Here is a 24,515-nt window from a genome sequence, read left to right as displayed (position 1 = left end):
TACTATACTGCCCTCTTCAGGAGCTGCGCAGCTCCTACACAGCCCCAGTAGATTCAGATTCTTTTTGTCTGGGCTTGCTACTATAGTCACGATTGAGTAAAACTTTCTTTTTTCTTCCAATATTACTGATGTTTGTGTTCAAGATAATGACAGTCCCACATCAATAATCAGCTCAATGACTTTTCATTAGGAATTATATTCCATGGCATGCGTGCTATTGATTCTGTGTAATTGAATCGTTCATTGGAAAGCTCGTGTTCAAAATAAGAGCAGTGTGGAGTTCAATCAGTGCGATCATTCATTCTATGAAACAAGTGTCGAACAGGTGGCCCTTATTTAAAGATGAAGGCTCTACATACTGGTTGTAGTGCAGTCCTCAATATAAACTGAGTAAAAAGGGTCATTCCATACATTGTTCAGAATAACAATGTAGCTTGTTCAAAAGTTGATTGGAGAGAAGAAAGCATATAAAGAATTGCTACAAATGTGACATTAAATGCTTTAAAATGAAAACCAAAATCTAAAAGACCTAAAAATTACAATTTTAATGGAAATGGTCAACATGGCAAAGACTCATTCAATGATCAGCTCACTGGGATCACAGGCCTTAGAGTAACTGTGTGTGGTAACCAATAATCTTAAAATTAAGTCTATCAAAACAACTGCTGACTAAGATAGGAAGGAAAACACAGACAACCAGGATTCCAAATCTGCATGTTTATTTCAGCTCCAATGTTATAAACTGTAGCAGCGTTGTCACAATCATGTTTTGTTTGCATTGTCAAATTTCCAAGCTTTCCAGATCCGGAGATGTTACTCAGCAAAAATCAGACCATCTGCCATTTCAATCAACTTGGCATAAATACTACAAACATATTTACATCAAGGAATTTCCTTTCAAAAAATACAAAACTTTCCTCTTGATAAAGCAAAGAGATATTTTTGTCAAAACATTTGTAATATGACTGTGAAGCTTGCTGAGAGTTCACAGATAAAAGAAATGGTGCAGTTCATACAGTTCAAATGTAAATACTTAGTTAAAAAACTATTTACACCTGACAGCACTTTGATTTTCTTTATCATTATAATGTAATTATGAGAAGAGAAATGTATTGTCAGTGATCTGAAATGTGGTCTGATTTTATTACAACAAAACAAATACAATCTTTGTTGCATTTATTATCTAGTTAACTCAATCTATTGCATTTCTGTGAAGTCATATTGCACCGAAAGCAACGTGAGTAGGTTAACTATTCTAAACCAACTCAACCAGATAAGACCAGTAGCGAAAAACCGGGAAACAAAAAAAAAAATCTGATTTTCTGAGCCAAACTAAAAACATTCAGATAAACAGTTTGCACTGAAAAGTGAAACTTGTAGAAATGTTTTTCCTAGTAATTTAACACTATATTGAGGTGAAACTGCAGAGATGGAATATGAGTTCACAGCAGGGAAGCTCCAACAGATAAAAAGCAGAATGCACAACGAAAACAACACGCATCTTTGGTTTGGTCATTTCTGCATGAAACACACAAGCTGGAGCAACCCATGGATTGTGTAAGACCACTGGAATCTGACAAACGTCTTCTGGAGACAGAAAACCCAATAATCAAACACAGATCAATCTAAGTGATTTCTGGATTACAACAACATCTGGCTAAATATTCGAAAAGCAGAATCAAAAAATTTGACAATAGGCCGGAAAAAGCAGAGAGCACACAGGAAACGCGCAACTCTAACAGGATGGGAGAAAAATGAAACAATTTGATCTGACCAGGTTTTTACTGACCTCATGAAGACAGACAGTGCTTGGTTTAAACAATTTCATTTTCCAGCTTACATTTTGGGTCACAGAGTAACAAACAGAACATAAAAGATATACGTTGGATGATTCATACAATCTAAAGCCTTTAGGGTTGCTATGACAAAACACCTGTCGGGCAAAAGCTAAACTGTCATCCTCCAAAATAATAGTCGGATCTGATCCACCACAGGACGTGCTTAAAGAGGTTTCTCAGAAATAGTCAACTTCTATATATAAATATATGTCTTGAATTCATATAAACAAGCTGCCAATGTTGTGCAACAGCTAAGGGTCTATTGTGCGTGACTCAGGAGCATTGTAGTATTATGCTTTTACAAGGCAAATACAGGAAAAGTCTCAATAAATTACAACATCTGAAAAAAAGTTAATTTATTTCAGTAACTTGATTTAAAAAGTGAAACTCATGGATCTTTTAAAAGCAATATTTTCAAAACCTAATTCAGTTATTTTCAATTATTATGGCTTTTGCTAATAAAAACCCAACATTCAGAAAATCAGAAAATTAGATTATAAGACAAAAAAAAATAAAAAAGGATTTCAATGCAAAACTGATATTGTGTCCTTGCTATGACCTATGGAACCATAAAGACCGCCGAGTTTATGGTTATCCTGCAGACAGCTGTGGACACCTTGCACAAAAAAAAGAAAATCATTGCTGAAGATGTTGGCTATTCACAGAGTGCCCTATCCAATTATAATAATGTGAAATTAAGTGGAAGGAAAACCTGTGGTGGAGAAAGGTGCCCAAGCAACAAGGATAACTGCAGCCTTGAGAATATTGTGAAGCATAGTTCATTCATGAGTTCTGGAGGAGATTCACCAGATGTGGACTGCATCTGGAGCAAACAGATCCAGATTTTCCAGCAGAACTTGGCATTTCCACACACCTGGTCACATCAACACCCAGAGCTAAAGGTGGCTATTCAAGCAACCTGGGCTTCTTTTAACATGTCAAAACAGCCTCTTTTGAATTGCTTCCATGCAACACTGCAATGATGCAGTAATTCATAGGCAAGGTTCCCATACACTGTACAGTACATGGTCATACTTCCGAATCGGCTGACAGTTCTGTATTTAAAAATCCATTTTATTGACCTTTGGTAATATTCTAATTTCCAGAGAAATTGAATTTGGAGTTTTCATTAGCTGTAAGCCATAAAGCATCAAAATTAACAATTAAATCCTTCCAATAAATCACTCTGTAAATAATCTAAAAAACATGAGTTTTACATTTTGAAATACATTCCAGAAACAAATTCCCGTTTTGATGATATTCTGATTTACCGAGATGCACCCGTGAGTGGTCTGTTTTGGCCCACATACCTTGAAGCAGAACTGTGCGTGTTTGAATACGTCTCGGAGCCAGAACAAAACAAATATTCCTATGTAAAAGAACAAGGATCCGGAATAAAAAAAACAAGGGTGGAGAAATGCTTGATATTCATTAGGCACTTGTATAACATTGCTGTCTCTTCCGCAGAGGGCTGGAAATAAGGAATGTTGAAATGGATTTTCATGAACACACAACAAAACAAACAGCACTGTGTTTTTCTCCACGTCCATAAACTTTAAGCTAGACGAAGCTAACCAAATAAATAAAAAATTCCAATATTTCAGAGAAATAAACAGCTTCAGACAACTTGATCATGTGCTCACCACATGGAACCACCAGGAAACTGAGCTGGGGTTTACTTGGTAGTGGAGCAAAGAGGTGCAAGTAAAATATGACACTATTTGTCTATTTGAGAAAAATCATTTTTGTTGCATAGAATGGTTGTACGACCGTTCTCGTAGCTAAAACAACAAACACAAACCCAGGTAATGAGAGCGGCATTAAACGCCACCCCTCCACCTGGTGACTTGATGCCGTTTCCTCCGCACTGACTTACACAACCTTTGGGCTGGAGTGTTTCATCATTCTAGGTAAGAACATACTACAGCTGCCCAGATACCACCTCTTGTTCCAGCTTGTGCTTAGTCAGGAAGTACTTGAAGAACTCATACACAGACCAGGCTATGGCAGTAGAGGGCATCTGGTATATAACCCGAGCCTGGATCCCTTTGAAGAAGGCTGCCAGACCTCCGACTCTGTACACCGTCCTGAAGGCGTTGGCCATTCCCGACAGGTGTCCGCTGACGTTCACAGAAGTCAGCGCTACGTTCTCCTGCGTGTTGAGCAGTGTTTTACAAACGTCCAGAGGAGTGGTTACCGCAGCCGAAACCGCCCCCGCCGCTGCCCCCGACACTATGTGGCTGCCCGGGTTGTAATGCCGGTGGGGGTTCAACTGCTCCTGCATCAGTTCATAGGTGATGAAGTGGACCGCCTGGAAGGGGATGTTCATGGTCAGCTGAGTGCTGTAGCTGCGGTAGAAGGCTCCAACGCCTTCGGTGTGCGTCACTGTCCGAACACAGTCCCAAAGTCCTCGATATGGAGAGTTGTACATCTGCATCCTCTGCTTTACCACTGGATGGAATCAGAGCATTGTTAGTATATCGTATTATGTTTATCTTAGGCAGTAAAGCTGAGAAAATCCAATAATGTTGTGGGGTTCTTGTTACGGAAAATATACTCCATGTTCTTTCCCAAGATTTTAGGGGAGGGATTTCATGACAGACCTACACAAAGAAGTACATCATTGTGAGGTAAAAGTAGAATTCTAAATGGTTTTTGCATTTTCTACAAATAAAAATGAGAAAAGTGTTGTTCTGCATTTGAATTCAGGGCCCCTGAGGAAATAATTTGTAGAAACCACTTTTTGCTGCAGTTACAGGCTGCAGGTCTGGAGTATGTCTCTGACATCTTTGCACATTTGAACATTTTGACTTTTCTCCTCTACAAAATAGCCCCAGCTCACTCAGAGTGGCCAGAGAACATTTGTGAAAATCTATTTTAATGTCTTGCCACAGAACTCCAATTGGATGTATACCTAAACTTTAGCTGGGCCACTCTAACACACAAATACACCCTGAACTTAACTACTCCATCGTTGCTCTGGCTGTATGTTCAGTGTTGTTATCCTGCTAGAAGGTGAAGCTCTGCCCCCATCTCAAGTGTTTGTCAGCCTTTAACTGGTTTTCTTCCAAAATCACTGTGAATTTTGCCCCATCCATTTTCCCCTCAACTCTTATCAGCTTCCCTGCTCCTGCTGAAGTGAAGCATCCCGACAGCATGATGCGGCCGCCCCCATGTTTCACTATGGGCAGAATATGTTCAGTGTGATGTGCAGTGGATTCTTTGCCACACTCTTTTGCATACAAGTCCAAAAGTACAATTTTGGCATCACCTGACCAGAGTCCATTCTCCCACATGCTTGCCATGTCTCATAGAAGCCAAACTTTAAATGGGACTTTTTATGCCCTACTTTAGGCCACTCTTCCATACAGACCACTTATTTGTGAAGTGAACGACTGATAGTTGTCCTGTCAACAGATTCCCCCACCAGAGCTGTTTAGTGTTTGCAGCTCTTCCAGAGTCACCATGGCGCTTCTGGCAGCGGATAGGATTAATGCTCTCCTCGTCCTGCCTGTCAGATTAGGGGGACATCCAAAACTCCGTAGGTCTGCAGTAAGGGCATTTCCTTTCCGAATGGTTCCCTGTAAAATCTTTAAAGCCTAAAACATCTCCAGAACTTTCTCTCTGACCTGTCTGCTTTGTTCCTTGGTCTTCATGATGCAGTTACTGAGATTAAATTACACACAGGTGGACTACTGGAGACAGTTGGCTGCACTGGATTTTATTTAGGGGTATCAGAGTCAAAGAGGCTACATACAAATGTCAGCAACACTTTTCTGATTTTTATTTGTAAAAAATAAATAATTTAAAGAAATAAACGCATCATGTTCCTTCCACTGTACAATTACCCACTATGTTGTGTTGCTCAATTACATATAATCCCATTAAAATACACTAAAGTTGGTGGTTGTAATGTAAAGATGTGGAAAATGTTTTACAAATACTTTTCAAAGTGCTGTACATGAGGCTCAATGAAGGAGAACATGTGGTGTAATGTACACCTAATGTGCCTGTTTCCTCTTTTTCAGAGCAACAATCGGAAACCAATTCCATTTCATTTCCTAAAGGTACTGTAGTTCGTCAAATAACAGTATACCTCTGAAATCTACTATAAAAAGAGATAACGCTGATTTTTAACTAGTTAAAGAGCCTTGTTTATTATTCTTTCATGGTCTTTTAACTACTTTAGTGATTCATCCCTGACAGTGCTTTATATGGCATGTAGTTATCTTCTGTGACTGCATGGAAGGCAAACAGTGAGGAAATGCTGTCAAACAACCCACACACCCAAAAATGAACTACTTTCATATTTGCGTAATTCTGTAATTTTCTTTGCATAATTAGGCTAAGGGGAAATAGAAGAGTTCCCCAGTTTTGTGTCAGCTTTGCTAAGTTTCAGAGTTTCTACAACAAATGCATCCTTCTTAATATGTTTGTTTGAAATTTCTTAGTATATATAAATGATGCATTACTGACTGGTCTAAACTGAAACTGTATTGCATAAGAGAGGGATCTACTTCCACATGTCGTTATTAGGATGATCTTGTAATAGATGTGAAAAAGCAGTGACATTGACGTTTTCTTACCTTCAGCTGGATTCATCACGGCATCATGCAGAACAGTGGCCACACTCCCTGCCACACCTACTGAAACATCAACAAACCTTGTTGAGTCACAAGTTTATAGTTATTTCAATAATTCAATTCAATTCAGTTTTATTTATTTATATAGCGCCAATTCACAACACATGTCGTCTCAAGGCACTTCACAACAGTCAGGTACATACATTCCAATTAATCCCAACCATTGAACAGTGCAGTCAGATTCAGTTATTTATTCAAATTGGATAAAAAGTTTTTCTGTCTAAGGAAACCCAGCAGATTGCATCCAGTCAGTGACTTGCAGCATTCACTCCTCCTGGATGAGCATGTAGAGACAGTGGACAGTCACTGGTGTTGACTTTGCAGCAATCCCTCATACTGAGCATGCATGTAGCGACAGTGGAGAGGAAAAACTCCCTTTTAACAGGAAGAAACCTCCAGCAGAACCAGGCTCAGTGTGAGCGGCCATCTGCCACGACCGACTGGGGGTTTGAGAGAACAGAGCAGAGATGCAAAAAGAACAAAGAAGCACTGATCCAGGAGTACTTTCTATGGGAAGGAAAAGTAAATGTTAATGGATGTAGCTCCTTTAGTTGTTTCACCTAGAAAGAAAGAACAGATAAACTCTGAGCCAGTTTTCAAGGTTAGAGTCTGAAAGAGAGCACATATAATTAGTTACTGTAAAAGCTCAGTCAATTTCCATGTCTAGGAGAGAGAAAGGGTTAAACACTGAAAGACAGGGCCATGTGTATCATCGGTAGAGGGTGAGCATTAAGTTGTTGCCAGCAGAAGCTTGGACGATTCCCCTCTCCAGAAAGGTGTCACAGGTAGACACAGTCAGGCCAGTTGTAGCTTCCAGGAAGAGAAAAGAGAGAACAAGGTTAAAAGCTGAAATAACAGCAAATAATGCAAAATTGGAGAGTAGTGTAAGAATGTAGCGAAGAGGGTGAAAGTGGTCGTTATGTCCTCCAGCAGCCTAAGCTTATAGCAGCATAACTACACAGATAGTTTCAGTTCAGATTATTTAGTTAAACGGCACTTATTTACAACAATGTCGTCTCAAGGCACCTCACAAAGGGTCCCACTGATGGTCATTGTTATACTAAAAACCACAAGGATTGGATACTTCTCTCTGTCAGACTGATAACAACAAAAAGTCATCTAAATATAAAGCGGAAATGTATGTAAGCTCCACATAACATAACCTGTTCCACTTTATTAAATACAAAATGGATTTAAAATGACAGATCCTAGATCAGATTTCTCACAGCTGGCACGCACGTTTGACCTGGCTACTGTAAACTGCGTATTAATTATAATAAGTGTACTCTTTCTGCCTTGCTTTGTCTAGAGTGTGAGCAGCAGGTAAGACGTTTGGGAAGACTCTGTGAAGACGTGGACGCTCGTACCATTGGCGATGTGGCTGTTGCCTCCGCTCTGAATGATGTCACTCAGCGAGTGTTTCACGCGCTCGTAGCAGGCGAAGTAGAGTGCATGGGCGGGCCCTGCTCCCATCATGGTGATGTTGAGGCCCCTCAGTGGTCTGAAGATCCCCTCTGTCTTGATGATCCTTTTCAGGGCTTCGTACACACTCTTGTACTGTGCATTTGGGTCCGGCTGCAGGCTCTGCATCCGTGTCTGTGAAATAAAATCCTTTAATATAAATTCCACTATAATAATCCTGTTTTCATTTCTTGAGGTCAGGTTTTATCCCTGTTAAAGTGTGCTGCTAATTACCTTGTTTTAATGCATGACCTTGTGGTTCTTAAAGAACCTGAATCATGATTGTTTTGATAAAGTGTAGAACTCTAGTTCCTCGGACAGAATGTGACCTTGGCATTAGCGAGGTCTCGTCTGAGCAACTCTCCCGGGCTGGTTCGGGAGGCTGTGGCAGCTCTTTGTTTAACTCCACCATGCCAAGATATCCGGACAGCACAAAGCATGTTTTTATTTGCAGGGAGATTTGGCACCAGCTCAGGAGATTGGCCAAGTTTGTCTTCGTCAGCATGTTCTACGAGGTTTCCTTCCTTTGGTTCAACAATAAAATATCAATTACATTTCCTCCGGACACCGATTTGAGAACATGGGCACACATCACCTTAATCAGAGTGATGGGAGGCACTCCTTTAGTTTCTCCCAAATTTACTTTTCCTGTTTTCACAACCCAAAGTATTTTTAAAACAGTGTAGCCATATTTCAGTCAACTTGCTGGCAGTGCACAGCAACCATCTTGGAAGGGGTAGCACTGTGCTCCTCTATGCTCCATACAGCCTGATAAATTGAAAATTTCAATTGAAAATCAGATTTTATCTTTTTGATTTTTGTTCACTTATAGAATAACAAGGTCTGAAAACAGAAACCTTTTTTATACTCAAAATAATTTTTTATTCTTATCCAGATAAAATGAATAATCTGTGCATTTCCAGACTTTTCAAGATTCCATGAGAAACCTGTAATAAATATTTACCGAGTGATCATTAGAGGATCTATCTATGCTTTAAGAATGCATCAACAGCTAGTTAAGGAAAGGGCCAGTTTAGGAATAAAAACAAACTTGGAATAAACCCAAAAATTTAGGGAGTATTTTCAAAATAAACAGATCATCACTTGGTTTTTAGTCGTTGTTTCAAAACTAAACAAACATTCAAAAACATCATTTACATTGCATTCATGATTTCAACATCTCTGTCACAATCAGCTGGAGCAACTAAACAAACACCAGCGTTGACATTTAACCGTAAAGGGGAACAGTCCCATCTAAAAACAACAGACTGTCAACGTAGTCAGTTCGGGTAATATGGCTGTTTACTAATCAATACCACAAATCAATCAGACACACCCTTTCCCTGCAGGAGGCCGATTCCTAATGTGCGCGACGTTGATAAGATAAACCCCTCCTAACATTAATACAGGCTACTCCCTGATTCCTTGAGCAGTTTTAGTTCCACTGGGAGACAAACTCAAATAAGACAGTGACAGTTAGCCCTTAGAGGGGAACCAACACAAATAGAGGCACTAGAGAGGCATCGTGCTAAACCCATCTGAGGACTTATGTCATACATACAGTCGATACTTCCTCAAACAAAATTCTGAATTTAATTGTATTGAAATAGATTGTACTTTGATTTCTTAGAACAGTTTTCTAGTAATGCAGCAGGCAATGATGGAAACGATGATATTTCCTGTCATGAGTTTGGATAAGATGAAACTTAGTTTAAGAGATCAAACAGAATGGGCACAGCAGCTGGGCTGTAAGGTGCTCGTGAAAACTTGGAAAGGAGGAAATGACACCAGTGGATTGGGTAATGAGTGCCTCTGGGCCAACGTGTAAATATGTCAATGAAAGAAGAGTAAAGTGGATGGATTTACTTTCTTTTCATCATGTTATATTACTGATTCTGTCCTCCACACATCAGCGTTACAGTAACATAGACCCAACCAAAACAACGCCACATTGTTGTAGAGCAACAATAGAGCACTGGTTAAGCAGAATAAAAACAGGGATTGCAGGAGCAAAGTTCAAACCAACGGTTTGCAATTTACCTTTTTTTTTTTTGAGAATTTTTAACAAGCTTTAAACAAAATAATAATTTTATTACACTTTAAATGTACACTTTAATGACTAAACATTCACTCTCTCCGTAGATTACTGATTGAAAGTGCAACAAGGTTCATTCAGTCATTTAATACAAACCTTTTTAGCCTCCATCTACTCCTGATTGGATCTTTACTAATTTGGTTTCACACAACTATTAAGTCACAATTGTTTTAATGAGCTTATGTACTTAAACAAATAAAGAAATAACAAAAAAAAGTAATTCCTTTTCATGATTAAAATTATGATGATTAAAATATGTATTTGTTCAAGAAGTATTTTTATGCTTTTTAATTGAACTTCTTACATTGTTTCATAATTCTTTTAGAGGTATTGTCTTAGTATTCCCCTAAAATTACATTTTATGCTTTTAGCCCCTTTATTGTTCTTTTATTTGATTCAAAAAGTATCACTTCTACTGTAGTTTGAGGATTATAGAGTTCCTGCATTTGTTCCTCTGAAACACAAACGTTATGAGAAAGTGGAAAAAAATAACAATTACAGATAATCTGGTGGAGATCAATATATAGAGACAACATTAAAATGTTAGAGATGCACCAATCCGGGTTCTTCTGGCCGATACCGATTATCAGTTTTCTTTGAAGCCTGTCCTGCCAAGTTCTCAGGCTGCAGGTTTTTTGACAGAGGTTGTAATTCTGAAGCACATAAAAATGAATGAACCATGCCTATTTATGCATATAAGTTTTATTAAACACAAAAAACAGCATCAAAGTACATGCTGTTGATTGACGTATTAATAGACCAAGAATGGTGGCAGAACTTCAACAGCAGTCAACAGTACAAAATAATTGATTTTTAATATATTTGACTTACTGATCACCAATTAGAGTCGATCAAGGGAACGCTGGCCAATTTCGATCGGTGGCCGATTAATTGGTGCTTGGTTTCGGTCTTTTAAATATCCATTCATTAACTAAAACAGAATTAGGAGTACTGATGCATGAGATAATGAAATGATGCATTCAAATGTCTTGTGGTGTTTGATCAACATTCCCGCTTAACCAGTTTAGACTCAATTTGACAATAAAATAAATGTTTAAAGTCCTACATTTATAGAAGAGATAAATATGATTTAAATGCATGCAGTTGATCTATAGATTTCTAAGAAAATTAATCTATTACAGAATGGTTAAATAACAGATTAACCAAGTTAAATAATCTTAGGTGTATAATTTGACTATACGGTTTTAAAAATATAGCAAAATCTTGTTTAATGTCAGCACCAAGTAATTACTTTTTACTGCCTAAATAATCAATTCCTGTCCACTGATGCTCTTCTAAGCTACACCAGCTTTGCTCGTGTTAGGAGAGTGTTTTAATACTACACTGAATCCCGTTGTAGGGTTACTTACTGTGTCTGTGAGCAACGATAATAGGGATGAACCTAATTCTCTAAGTGAAGTGATCACAAGAAGATTTAGATGGTTTGGTCCTCTAATCCTGCAATCTTTAGGTAAAGCTTACAACCTAACGGAGATAAGATTACAGTTTATATATTGGTCAATGCATCTAGTGGTTACAACTGTGCACTTTATATTAAAGCAAAGCTAAAATGCCAGAGTCAGGTGCATAGTAATAAGGTATTATTTACCTTTAAAGATTATGAATAATGTTTTGGGAAATGTTTGACATCTATCCTCACTTAACTAGAAATTGACCTTCACTTAGCCAACATAATGTCAGAAAAACATGGTTAACACAATTTATTTCACAGGTTTTTTTTTGTTTTTTTTGAGTAAAGTAATAATGGTAAGCCTATTTGTATATCCCACCTTAAATTTACTTTTAAAATGTGAGATAGATTAGTTATAAACTTGGTGAAATCCCTCTTTTAATGTTATAGTGGCTTTGAGTAAGCTTGTTTGGTTAGCAAAGTTAGTCACTAACAAAGCAAAAAGAGCAAAACTCCCTCAGTTGAAGGGAAACATTTGATCTTTACTCTCATTTATTTTTCTGACCCGTCAAACTAGTTCGTTCAGTCTATTTGAAGCGACAAGGCTGCTGTAATTGGATGAGCTAACACCGAGGCTAACTAACGATGGGCACTCCGAAGATTTCACAGCTAACGTCTGTTAGCACCTCCTCTCGGAACACCTACACCGGCTCCTTAGTGTTAGAGCCGCAGCGGGAGAACAGAAACAACCGAGCAGCCTCTGAGACGAAGTTACCTTGACAGAGTCCACGGGGTACATCACCGTGTGCTCCAGTATGCCTGCCACGGCTCCTGCTGTCATGTGGGTCGTAACGGAGACATGAGGCGGCAAGCTCTCGTAGTCCCTGTCGCTGTTATCATTAAGAAGCTCCCCGTCTTCGCTCTGGATCTGCGACATCTCCAGCCTTGCCACCGCACGATCAGAGCTTAACTCCATGCGTGGGGAGCTCTCACAACAGGCGGGCTTCCGTAGAAGTGAACGATCGGAGAAGTGTCGGCGGCATGGATAACCACAACATCACCACTACTTATCGGAGTTCCAGGACTTTGCTAGTGAGAGGCGTGGCTTACAGTGATATGAACCAATCAAATCCAACATCGTGATGTAATAGGCGGGCTCTTTGTCTGAGTGTCCAATGAAAGGTTTCCGTGTTGAATTCCTGTCACACTTCACAGCCCCGCTGTGCTTCCCTAAGTTTTTGAATGAGTTTGACAAAAGTACGATTATCGCAAAGTCCTGCTAGAGGAGATAAGAAGGTGTGGTCTCACTATCGGATAGCATGTGTTCATTAACACCATGGAGAATTATTTTCTATAAAATGCCCTATCTACAAGGGGTGGTTTCTTCTGAGTAACTACGGTTAATTGAAATCTACTGATAGACTACTTAAGATTAGTCGGAAAACTGACAACAAAACTCCAAAATATGAGCAACATATTTACATATACTTTTTATTGTCCGAAAAGGCAATACTCACCATTCCTGCAGCTGGATATTGGTTTTGTACAAACGCGTTGTTACAGTCAAAACAGTTACATTTCTATGATCTTATTTACTTTTCAAAGAATTCAAGTAAGCTACAAAGCTAGAAATAACTCTAATGCCATTTAACAAACTTCACTCAGTGAGAATTAGGGTGGGTGTAAATGGTGCTTTGAAAAAATTCACTTGATGATGAGAAACATTTAAGGGTAACACTAAACAGACAAATTGCCAATTAATCCATAAAATGTTAAACAGAAGAAATCTGCAGATTGCAGATAGTTTTACACATGCAGCACGATAGAATGAGGGGCATTATGAATGTTAAAATGCAAAGAGTGCAGAAAAATTAAGAGGACTTGTGTTTTTGCTTCCAGGAAGGTTTATCTTCAAGCAATGTTGCAGCATGCCGCAGTATAAAACACAGTACAAGGGAATAGTATTTATAAAGGGTATATTATATTTTATTTTATTACATTATATGGGGTTAATAAGTGTCAGCTGTTTAGGTCTTAATGATTTTAACAACAGGTGCACTAAATGGGCAACAATGAAACAAACTCAAAAGCAGGAATGGTTTTGCAGGTGGAGGCCACCGACATGTTTCCCTCCTAATTTTCTTTTACATCTTTTCAGTAGTTTTGCATTTGACCAGGGTCAGTGTCACTACTGGTAGCATGAGGTGATACCTGGACCCTACAGAACTTGCACAGGCAGTCCAGCTCCACCAGGATGGCACATCAATTTGTGACATTGCCCAAAGGTTTGCTGTGTCTCCCAGCACAGTCTCAAGACCATGGAGGAGATTCCAGCAGATTCCAGGAGATTACTGTTGGAGAGCTGGACAGGGCCATCAGAGGTCCTCCACCCATCAGCAGAACCAGTATCTGCTCCTTTGTGCAAGGAGGAACAGGATGAGTACTGTCAGAGCCCTACAAAGTGACATCCAGCAATTCACTGGTGTGAATGTCTCTGACCCTTGTTGAGGGAGGCTTGAGGGCTCGACATCCACTAGTAGGCCTTGTGCTCTCTGCCCAGCACCGTGGAGCTCGACTGGCATTTAATAGAAAACATGGAAATTGGCATGTTCGGCACTAGCACCGTTCTTTCACAGATGAGAAAAGGTTCACTTTGAGCTGATGTGACAGATGTGCAAGAGTCTGGAGAAGCTGAAGTGAACCTTATGCTCCCTGCAACAATGTCCAGCGTGATGAGTTTAGTGGTGGGTCAGTGTTGGTCTGGGGAGGCATATCCATGAAGGGATGCACATACCTGTACAGGATTAACAATGACATTAGGTATCAAGATGAAATCCGTAGATCCATTGTGAGGTACTTCACAGATTTTTTTCCAACTGAGATGTAATATGTTTTCAAAGGGTTCCTTTAATTTATTTGAGCAGTATATTACATTATACTATATTATGCTGACAAGGTGATAGTTTGAGCTGAGATGGGGGTTTAATAAGTGGCTGCTTCATCCCACTCCTTTTTGGAAAAATAAAAATAACCTGAATGTCATCTTCAAGTGTGATTTTGCTCTCTGATGCTTTTTAAGAACATATTTATACTGTTATTTAAATGAACTTGCTTTAAATAAATTAACTCTTTGTAACCTTAATCAATCATCAATTAATCAATCATACAGCATTAATATTCGTCCTTCTTCAGCAAACACTCATCCACTACTATTCCAAACCCTACATTCATTCCTAAATGCAAATTTGAATTGAATTTAGTAAAGAAAGCAATGAGAATTAAGCAAAATCATTCAAACCCACTTACCTGAAAGCCTCTGCAACTCAAACTGCTCAGCAAACATCACTATGGCTGCAAATCATGTGGACATTCACATAAAACAGCCTGAATTGAGATCAAAGTGTAATAAAAAAAAACAACGATATGCCACATTTATGCCTTAGTTCCAGCTTTTGAACGAGAAGTATTGCACTTCTGTTAACAATTTACCGTTTATTAGTCGTGTCTTTCAATGCTGTCTTGGGAAATGCATCTTCCTATTTGTGATATGAAGACAGTCCTTTGGGATTTTGCAAGCCATTGTTTCTTTAAGTTTGTTAGCTGTCTATTGGCCAAAATACCCAACTTGAAACTTATTTTGTTTAGAGTATACAATTCTCTCTTTGTGGGCTCTTCCCACAAGCCATACTGCAGTCAGTAGGCATGTTGATAAAGCATATTTGCATAAATATATCTGAAAGCCGGTTGTTTCAGTGTGGTTTAAGATAACACAAACAATGACACCACAACCACAGTATATGTGAACTAAAAGAGTTTTAGCCTGGAGTTTTTTTTTTTACAATTTATGAAAGGCACATTTGTGCCATTATGATAAAATAAAAAGAAAACAGCCAGGAGTTCTGTATCGCCATGGGCTGAAATGCCACTCGGCAATTAAGAAGCCACTTTTCCCAAAAGTAACATATAAACAGACAGTTTTTACTTCACAAATGAACTTGGGGACAAATATCTTCATATTTGGAAACATATTATTTGGTCGGATAAAGCCGCCACAGCAGTTGTGTCACAAAGAACAGACCTATTACCGTGTGAAAGGATAAAACAAAAGATCTGACCAAAGTCAGATAGTTTAAAAGTCAGTTCTACCAATTACTAATGAAACATATGTAGACTTTTCAATATGAAAAACCTATCTCACTCATTCTTGCATTTAACAAATAAGAAATAATTTTGGCAATCCTAACTGACTTAAAACATTAAAGGACAATAGTCTGATTTAATGTCAGACAATGAGGAAAAAAGGCTACATGCAACCACCTGCTTTTAACGATATGTACACATCCTAATTAGCCCAATTTCCTTCTCATGAAATAAGTGTCACAGTTATTTCACACTCATCTGTGGAAACAATTTAATAGACCATTTTTATTTAAATAACAGAACACATGCTCTGTTTTACAATTTCCTCACAATAGAGATATATTGGCTTCTGAAAATGAAGCCTCAATTAAATACAACTAACAATACCAAACAAAGAGTCAAGCAATAGTTTCAGCAGGGGGATTGATTCTCTTGTTAAGAGGGCAGACGGGTTTTCAAGAATTTCCCCAGCAGTGACAAGACATTTATTGCACTATTACAGCTGTTAAAGGCTTCATATTTTCCGACATAAATATGCAGGAAGGTTTAGGGATAAATACACCCAACTAATTGCTTCATCTTGGCCATGCAGTTTGACTGCAGTGAAAAGTGCTTCCAATGTCGTGGAGAGGTTTCTGTAGAAAGTGCTTTTTCTACTTAACTATGAGAAAGAATAAAAAATAAGGTAAAACAAAACTAAATAAAAGCACATAAAAAGGCAAAAAGAAAGGCAAAAACACAAACAAATGTAATGTCTCTATGATATATTTGTCCAGTGTGGTCTAACTATTAGGGTGTGAGTTAACTAGAAAGCTGTGTGATTTTGTGTTGGTCACTATAAAAAATAAAAAAATAAAAGTAAGACACCTGAAGGCAAAATAACATCAACAGCAATAGTATGCTTTTCGCATCCTCTATAAAATGAGTCTAAAGTGAAGTCTAACTTGGGAAAGTCATAAATCTGTTCGTGCTTCCCAAGGTTTAGAGATCGATTGGGAGAGAGGGTGAGCCGAGGCCCTCTTCCAACCACGGCACAGAGGAGGGAGTGTATCGCTGCGCCACACGCCGATGGATGCGGCGAAGCCTCAGTAAGTACAGTAAAATGGAGAGCAACACGATAAAGAAACACATCAGGAACAAGTAGTGGTTGTTGACGAAGGAGAAGCTGTGTCGCCAGTGAGAGTGTGCTCCTTTCAGACTGTCCTGTTGGATGTCCCTGGAAGAAAAAACAAAAATGCCACAAGTAAATTTGGACCAAGAATATTCTGTGTGGACATCAAAAACATGTCTTTACAGGCCGTTTACTCTGTCCCAGATTTTCTTCAGATTTCTAGAGTCATTATTCAAACAACTTGTCATCTCCTATTCCAACTGAGCTGAATCTTATTTCCAAGATTCAACAAAGACTATATTTTTCTTAATTTCTTCTTAAATTTATCTCTGTTGCCAGCCAAGCACTTATCTTCTCACGTGTGTAAGGTAAGAACTGTTATTACAGGCAGCTCTGTGGATTAACTGGCTATTTGTTTAGATTTGGTGAAAAACTGGCTCATCCAGACTGGATTTCAGGAGATAAAAATTACATCACCGAGATAAGCATCAAAACTAAGAGTGGGACAAATGTAAGAGACATTCTATCTTACCTCAAAGGGAGAAACCGTGTTCTATAAAGAATAGCTCCCAGAGTCCACTGGACCTCCTTATCATAGACCAGTAAGGCTGTCTTCAGGTTTTTGTAATTGGTTGGGAAGGAGAAACCTGTGTGCAAAACTTCATACATCCATGCAGATTTAAAACACTGGTACCTGCAGATAGAATAAAGCCAACCGTGAGCCTGTTTTTATGACTGGCAGGTAATTGGGCATCAGTAGCCATCTGATAAATGTGTCTGTGACTTACTTGAGCCGGTGAAAATCTGCATGTGAGGCATAAAGACCGGAGTCAAAGCGTTCCTTCAGTGTCTTCCACTGGGTGGCGCAGTAGCCCTGTAAATGGTAAGGCTCAACAGGGTTATCAATGTAAACATATGAATATTGAGGCAATTGGACACAGAGGAGCATTAAATCAACCCTTTTTAATACCTAATTTATCTATTAATTTAATGATAAGGTATTCTATACAAGACATGAATAACTGTTCCAACGTAAATGTACCTATTGACCTATTTCTCTACCAGGATTAAAGCTGCAACCTTTAAAAGACATGAGCATAAAAGACGCAACCTTTTGTGATTTTTAGAGACTATAAATAAATTTTCCCATAGTGTTTACCTTGGCAGCCTGGGCATATTTAGAAGCATTGTAATCCCCACCCATACGCAGCACATCCTCCATGCAGTAGTAGAACTCTGAAAAGCCATAAAACTGGCTGTTGCTGTAGTCAATTGTTGGCTGGAAGATGCCACTGAGGGAGGTTTGGGATTCATTGGTTCTGTTGAGGAACGGCTGGAGAATCTGTCTGCACTCATCGAAGTCTCCCGTCCCCCGAAGGTGGAGCCTCTGAGTAGACGGTCCGATCTCATCCTGCAGGTCTGTGGGAAGACAAGGGTCCAGGAGGGGAGACTCTGCTGTCTCACCAACATGCTCACCTAATAGCCTGGAAAGGTCAATAAAACAAGGTGTTACTACTACTAATACTTGCAGGTCTAAACACCAAATACTCAAAAACCTTCCGCCGCAGCTGAAAGGTGATAGAACAAGCTCTCACTTGTTTCGAGCAGCAGTGTTTCTGATGAGGCTCTCCTCGTATCTATGGCGCGCAGCGTTTCCTCCGAAACCCAGAAAGGTGGACACGTAAATGCGATAAACGTGATCAGTGACGTGTGCATCACATCCCAAGTTGAATTCTGCAAGTAAGTATTTGGCCATTTCCTCCTGTGGAAGACACAAGTGAGCATAAGATATCATACCGTTTAAATGTTTCTGCAATTTGTTGTTTTACAACCATGAACTCCAAGATTTCTATGGGATGTAATGTGGTAAACCAACACGAAGTAGTGCATTCTACTGCACCTCCTTTTTTCAAAGTTTCCAAGAAATGCCCGTCCACCCAAACCAGGGGTATGCAACCTGTGGCTTTGGAGCCGCAAGTGGCTCTTTGGACTTTCCACAACTTTGGGTAGAAATGATAAAGAACCAACTAATATACACCATAAATTATAAAACAAGGTTTTAGAAGTTATTCTGTTTGTTTTTTTTGGAATAACTGCACTGAATTCCCACAACAGAATGATAATAAAAGTACCAGTAATGTTTTTAGATCTAGTTTTCCATGTCATGTTCCACAATTATCAACATGCCTTGGGAAAAAAATCTATCCTTCCTCTTTTTGCAAAAGTTTGATGTTTGTTTTTTTTATTTAAACCCCATACATAGAAATAAAACAGATTTATCAAAAATGGCAACAAATATCCTTTAAAATTCTAAGTTGTCTTTTTCAAACAGGTCATGTAACATCAGTGGCTCTAAACGAGTTTTATTTAGCTGGACTGAGGGCAAAAATGGCTCTTTGGATTATAAAGACCCCAGACCTAAACTGACCGGCTAGGGAAGGAGAGCATTGATCAGAGAAGCAGCTAAGAGGATCATGGTAACTCTGGAGGAGCTGCATAGATTCAATTCAAATTCAAAAATACTGTGTTAATCGCAAAGGGAAATTTAATGTTGTTACAGTTCTATTCGCACACTACAAATTCGGCCTTTATAGACTGATAAAAAACATGGCTAAACGAAAAGCGTAACAGGCCCCATTTGTAGGTTGTCATAAGCCATGTAGGGGACACATCAAAACATGTGGAAGAACGTTCTCTTGTAAGATAAGACCAACGCTGACCTTTTTGGCTTACAAGCAAAACACCGTGTTGCCTCGTACTAACACCTCACAATGAATCTGAACACACCACCCCCACTGAGAAACAGGGTGGTGGTCGATCATGCTGTGGGGATACTTCTCTTCAGCAAGGACAGCAAAGCAGGTCAGAGTTGATGGATGGATGGATGGATGGATGGGGGGGGGGGGTGTTGGTCATGGAACAACTTTACAGTATGCTTTCAACAGTGATGGATGGAGAGCAGATCATCTCCACAGGAGAAAATGGTTCATAGAGGTTTTACCAAGGAATGACAATGATAGGAAGGAGGGAGAAAAACAAAGGATAAGCCGACAAAGACAAAACAAGAACAGAATAGGTTGTGGATAATAACCTGTTGTGGAGAGGCAAAGCTTACAGTTTTGGGCACTTCATACGCAATCTGTGTGGAGACACCACCCATATCCAGGACACCGGCTGTCCTTTTCCTCATCAGCGCTTCATGCTGATCGCTGCCTGGAACATGTACCTCCACCACATCTTCTCCATCTGGGAAAATAAACAGTGGAGAGACGGGATGTCAGACTGCAAAGCTGTGTTATTCAAAAAATACTTTATTCATCCCAAAGGGAAATTAAATGTTGTTAAAGCTCATATTATGAAGGTTTCTTCAAAGAGCCGTTGTAGATGTTGATGGCTGTGGGCAGGAAGGATCTCCTGTAGCGCTCCGTCTTACAGCAGATCTGAAGAAGCCTCTGACTGAAGACAGTCTGTTGTTGTAGGACAGTCTCATGAAGAGGATGATCAGGGGTCTCCATAATGTTCTTCATTTTATGAAGAATCCGTCTTTGATCTCCAGAGGTTCCAGAGGAGTCCCCAGAACAGAGCCAGCCTTCTTTATCAGCTTGTTGAGCTTTTTCAAGTCCCTGGCTTTGATGCTGCTTCCCCAGAAGATGATGTCAGAAGAGATCACACTTTCCACAACAGACTTATAGAAGATATGCAGCATCTTGCTGCAAACACCAAAGGACCTAAGCTTCCTCAAGAAGTACAGTTTGCTCTGTCCCTTCTTGTAGATGGCTTCACAGTTGCGTCGCCACTCTAGTCTGTTGTCCAGGTGAACACCGAGGTATTTATACTCCTCCACCACCTCCACTTCTTCTCCCATGATGGAAATAGTGTTTGACCTATTCCTGTTTTTCTTAAAATCTACAATCATCTGCTTTGTTTTAGTCACATTTAGGACTGTATTTCCGATACTCTGGCTGGGTCCTTGGAAGGGCTTGGAGTTCATCCAACTTGTTTCCCAACAATCTCACATTTCCCATCATAATAGAAGGAAGAGTTCGACTTCTTCCTTCTCTCTCTTCTCTTTGATCCTGCTCTGCATCCACGGCGTTTCCTTTTCAACTCATCGGGAATTTGGGGTTGTAGTTGAAGTATTATTATTAGTAGTATTGAGCTTTTGAGATATTAATCAGCTGCTCCCTTGTTGCTATGGCTATGCAACGTAATAAATGTCCAAAAGTAAAAATGTATCAGAAAAAAATCTTTCCAGCTGCACAGCATTCAATACCGGAGAGGATAATCATCCAAACAAAATAATTTTTTATCCACAACAAGAGGAATTAGAATTCTTAAACCAGAATATATCAGAATCAAAGTAACAAAGCTACTCCAACATGCTGCCACCTTGAGCGGTGCAACTCTAAATAATGGGCTCAGGAAACTGTCGTATAAATGGTACACTTCAGTAAGTCCTCACCATTGTGAGGATGGTTAAACCTTCCAAGGACAAAGTTTATTCCGATCCATGCATAGACACCTAAAACACAAAACAACAAATGTAATAAACAGTATTATTATTGGGTTATTGGACAAATGTTTGTGTATATTTAAAGCTGTACTGATGTTAAAATAAAATATAGCTCTAGAATTCCTAAGCTTACCTTCTTGTTTTCCAGAAATAACCTCCACATGGGAATCAGAGAAGAGGAAGTTGAAGTGAACAGGGATATCTGTGCGCAGATCTTCAAGAATGGCTTCTTGTTGACTGAGATAAAACACAAAAACTCAAAAAAATTAAAATCATTATCTTTCCTTTATTGCTGTCACATCATGATTTCCAGTAATCCCATTTTTACCTTTCTGGTAGGATTCTCATCCCAGCTGTGCACAGGATGTACAGGGGTGTTTCCTGGTGCTTATGTTTGGGAATGTGTTGAGCTGCAAAGCTTAGAAGTGGATCAATGTAGTCGCTGGCCTTCTCGGGTGTTTTAGCCAATTCAGCAATACCTCAAGTAAAAATACATTAAGAAGAAAAATATTTTTTACTCCAAGTATATATATATATATATATATATATATATAAAAAAAAACAGTCACTTGTTTTATGCTATGAAGCTGCATTTGGTACAGTACTTTCTTAAAGTAAGTGGTGATATATTTATGGTTTCTCCTTTAAGAAGTTGATCAAAAATCTTCTTACCAGGCTTGATCTTCATGACCACTGGTTTGCGGTGTTGATCTCGCATTTGCCGTATGTCCAGCAGTTCACGGGGATTACCGTTGTGCCGGGGCCAACAGTATACAAATAACCTGGAGCCACTGCTGCCACAGTCCACCACCAGGCCGTAGTTCAGGTTGGGATTGCTTGTATCTGTTGTATCCAGGTCAGTAACTCTAGCCAGGTGCCTTTTGAGTGAGAAATATTTAAGATTAACTTAATAGCAGCTGTAGGAGATTCACACGAGAGTAACCAGCTGTACCTGTGGAAAGGGTTTTCTTCTCCAATCCAGCTGGTGCGTGTCTTTACGGCTACAAGGAGCAGGTAGAGCAGTCCTATGAGGCAGGGCACCAGGCCGATGAAGAGCAGCTGTCTGAGGGAAGGAGTCAGAAGCCGAGGAAGAACCTGAGATGGCAGGCTGAAGTGCCACGATGCTGGGAAAAGGCATGAAAAGCCGATTCTGTCCACAAATAAAAACACAAGAGCCTTAACACTGTGCGTCTGGGTAATACAGATATAGTTTCTTGCAACTGTATTCATGTCCATTGAGCTTTTCAACATTATGTGGCTTTGCAACCAGATAATTCAGTGTATTTTATTGGTATTTTAAGGAAAAAAACAACACATTGTAATGTATAGTTGAGAAAATGCGTAAAGCATGGATTATGTCTTCACATAACATAGTCTTTACAAAAATTTGAATAGATTTGTGATTGTAACGTGAGGGGTTGTGAATACACACACAGTATGTAGCTTTTTAGTAAAAAACAAAACAAAATAGACAACAATCCTGCAAATATACCTTCCCATGGTGCAGATTTTCCTCTTGATTTATTCATCAGTCTTCTCAGGGAAGCAGACTCCGCTGCTCCTATATCCCTGATTCACCCATCATGATGACCTTCAAGAAGGAGGTGCAGTAAAAACTTAAAATCCTTCACCAACAACTGGACAGAGCTTTCAGCTGTGGAAAGGCCCACTGGCACATTGAACTGCTCTGACCGGCGTACTCAGCCTTTTCTCGATCATAAATCGGCGTAAATGTATACTTTTGAGCTGCTGAAGAAAATGAAAACTCTTAATGGAAAGGGGATTGAAAGCAACACGTTTAAATCTGAAGAAAGCAACGGTTAATGTCAGATAACGCAGACGTTTTAATTTCTGTGCAAAGTGTCGTAGGTTACAGTAAAAGAAGCAACAGCATGGAGAAGGGCCGATATTTGTCAAATAAACTGACCGTAACTTTAACGGCAATGATTTTATATGTTAGTAGATCATGTTAGATTAATAGATACTCACGAAGAAAACCGGTTTTTCCCGGAAACATCATCTAGACGCTATCTAGACTGGCTAACTTACATTAAACGACCGGTACTGCTCTGTCTTATGACGTGTAACGTGTACAAGGTGCGTTTGGTTTTAACGTCCGCGTGTACCGACGTTCGGTCGGGCGCAAATTAGAAATAAACTGTCTGTATATTAAACAGCCTATAGGAAGTTTATGGCTTGAAACAAAGGCAGTGCATAATTATTTTACAAATCTACTATCACTATATGTTTTTTATATTTTGCCCCCCGCGGTCTCTAGTCGAGATGTGTTTCGCTGTCAGGTCCGTCACATTCAAGCGAAAAAGAAGCGCACGTTCGAAGGGCGCTTGTGTCGAACAGGAAATATAGAAACCGTGCAGGCACAAACCGTTCCAGCGATTTTTATGAAGTTTAAAAACAGATGAGAAAATCCCTACTACTGTTGTCCAGTTGCATGCCAACAGAAACTTTAAACGTACTTTAAAAATATGTGTATTTTTATAATGTAATGGATTCATTAAAATTGTCTATCAGTCATTTTCTACCGCTTATTCCATAGTGGGTCACGGGGGAGCTGGTGCTGTACACCCTGGACAGGTCGCCAGTCCATCGCAGGGCAACACACAAACAACCATGACACACTCAGTCATACACCTAAGGGCAATTTAGAGTGACCAATTAACCTAACAGGCATGTCTTTGGACTGTGGGAGGAAGCCGGAGTACCTGGTGAGAACCCACGGGGAGAACATGCAAACTCCATGCAGAAAAACCCCAGGCTGGGAATCGAACCCAGGACCTTCTTGCTGCAAGGCAACAGTGCTACCAACTGCCCCACCGTGCAGCCCTCATTAAAATTGTGAGAGATTCAAATAACTCTGTCTTAGTTGACATTTCATTTTTGGGCCCTTTTATCTATTTTCTTGAGGTATTTCATTTTTCATGGACCTTTGTTAACTATTTTTATGGGAAAAATTAAACAGAATATTTTTTTATACGTTTGTCCTTGTGCCTTGTCTCTGACACATGGGTTGACATATATAACATTAAATTCCCACTTTAAAATGACCTGGAGGCATTAACTGATACACAAAGTTGGAATGCAAACTATTTGTTCAAATAAAGTATAGTAAATTAGTTATGTAGGGAAGAGAATAGTAGTAAGACTAAATGCAAAAGCTTTAATATGGATATACCCTTCTTACAAAAAGTAAGTGATATCCAGCTTTCAGGTGAAATTTCAGGATGAAACTAAAATGCACTACAACCTTTGCAGGTGAACCCAATGTAACCTCTAAACTTTTAA

The 24,515-nt window shown here is 39.3% G+C and overlaps 2 protein-coding genes across 4 annotated transcripts; both read right to left on the bottom strand.

The window, feature by feature from the left end:
* Window positions 1-702: 702 nt before the first annotated feature.
* Window positions 703-12,546, bottom strand: slc25a37 (solute carrier family 25 member 37). Of its 2 annotated transcripts, none has more exons than XM_047380343.1 (4): window positions 12,224-12,546; window positions 7,849-8,077; window positions 6,425-6,484; window positions 703-4,289 (listed from the first exon to the last, which is right to left on the bottom strand). In XM_047380343.1, exons 1-4 carry the CDS (start codon window positions 12,422-12,424, stop codon window positions 3,760-3,762), a joined length of 1,020 nt encoding a protein of 339 aa, XP_047236299.1. In that variant the 5' UTR covers window positions 12,425-12,546; the 3' UTR covers window positions 703-3,759. The 2 variants fall into 2 exon arrangements, with proteins under 2 accessions (XP_047236299.1, XP_047236300.1); XM_047380344.1 differs by having other exon boundaries at window positions 6,425-6,481.
* Window positions 12,547-15,845: 3,299 nt separating this feature from the next.
* Window positions 15,846-23,323, bottom strand: entpd4 (ectonucleoside triphosphate diphosphohydrolase 4). Of its 2 annotated transcripts, none has more exons than XM_047380300.1 (13): window positions 23,202-23,323; window positions 22,705-22,803; window positions 22,165-22,362; window positions 21,885-22,090; window positions 21,541-21,691; window positions 21,346-21,449; window positions 21,162-21,221; window positions 19,791-19,945; window positions 18,295-18,461; window positions 17,859-18,183; window positions 17,488-17,573; window positions 17,232-17,393; window positions 15,846-16,804 (listed from the first exon to the last, which is right to left on the bottom strand). In XM_047380300.1, exons 2-13 carry the CDS (start codon window positions 22,710-22,712, stop codon window positions 16,570-16,572), a joined length of 1,857 nt encoding a protein of 618 aa, XP_047236256.1. In that variant the 5' UTR covers window positions 22,713-22,803; window positions 23,202-23,323; the 3' UTR covers window positions 15,846-16,569. The 2 variants fall into 2 exon arrangements, with proteins under 2 accessions (XP_047236256.1, XP_047236257.1); XM_047380301.1 differs by having other exon boundaries at window positions 19,815-19,945.
* Between the last annotated feature and the right edge of the window lie 1,192 nt (window positions 23,324-24,515).

The sequence above is a fragment of the Girardinichthys multiradiatus genome, chromosome 12 (assembly GCF_021462225.1).
Source record: "Girardinichthys multiradiatus isolate DD_20200921_A chromosome 12, DD_fGirMul_XY1, whole genome shotgun sequence".
Taxonomy (NCBI): domain Eukaryota; kingdom Metazoa; phylum Chordata; class Actinopteri; order Cyprinodontiformes; family Goodeidae; genus Girardinichthys; species Girardinichthys multiradiatus.
The sequence above is the reverse complement of the archived record's forward strand: the minus strand, read 5'-3'. Positions and strand labels throughout refer to the sequence as shown.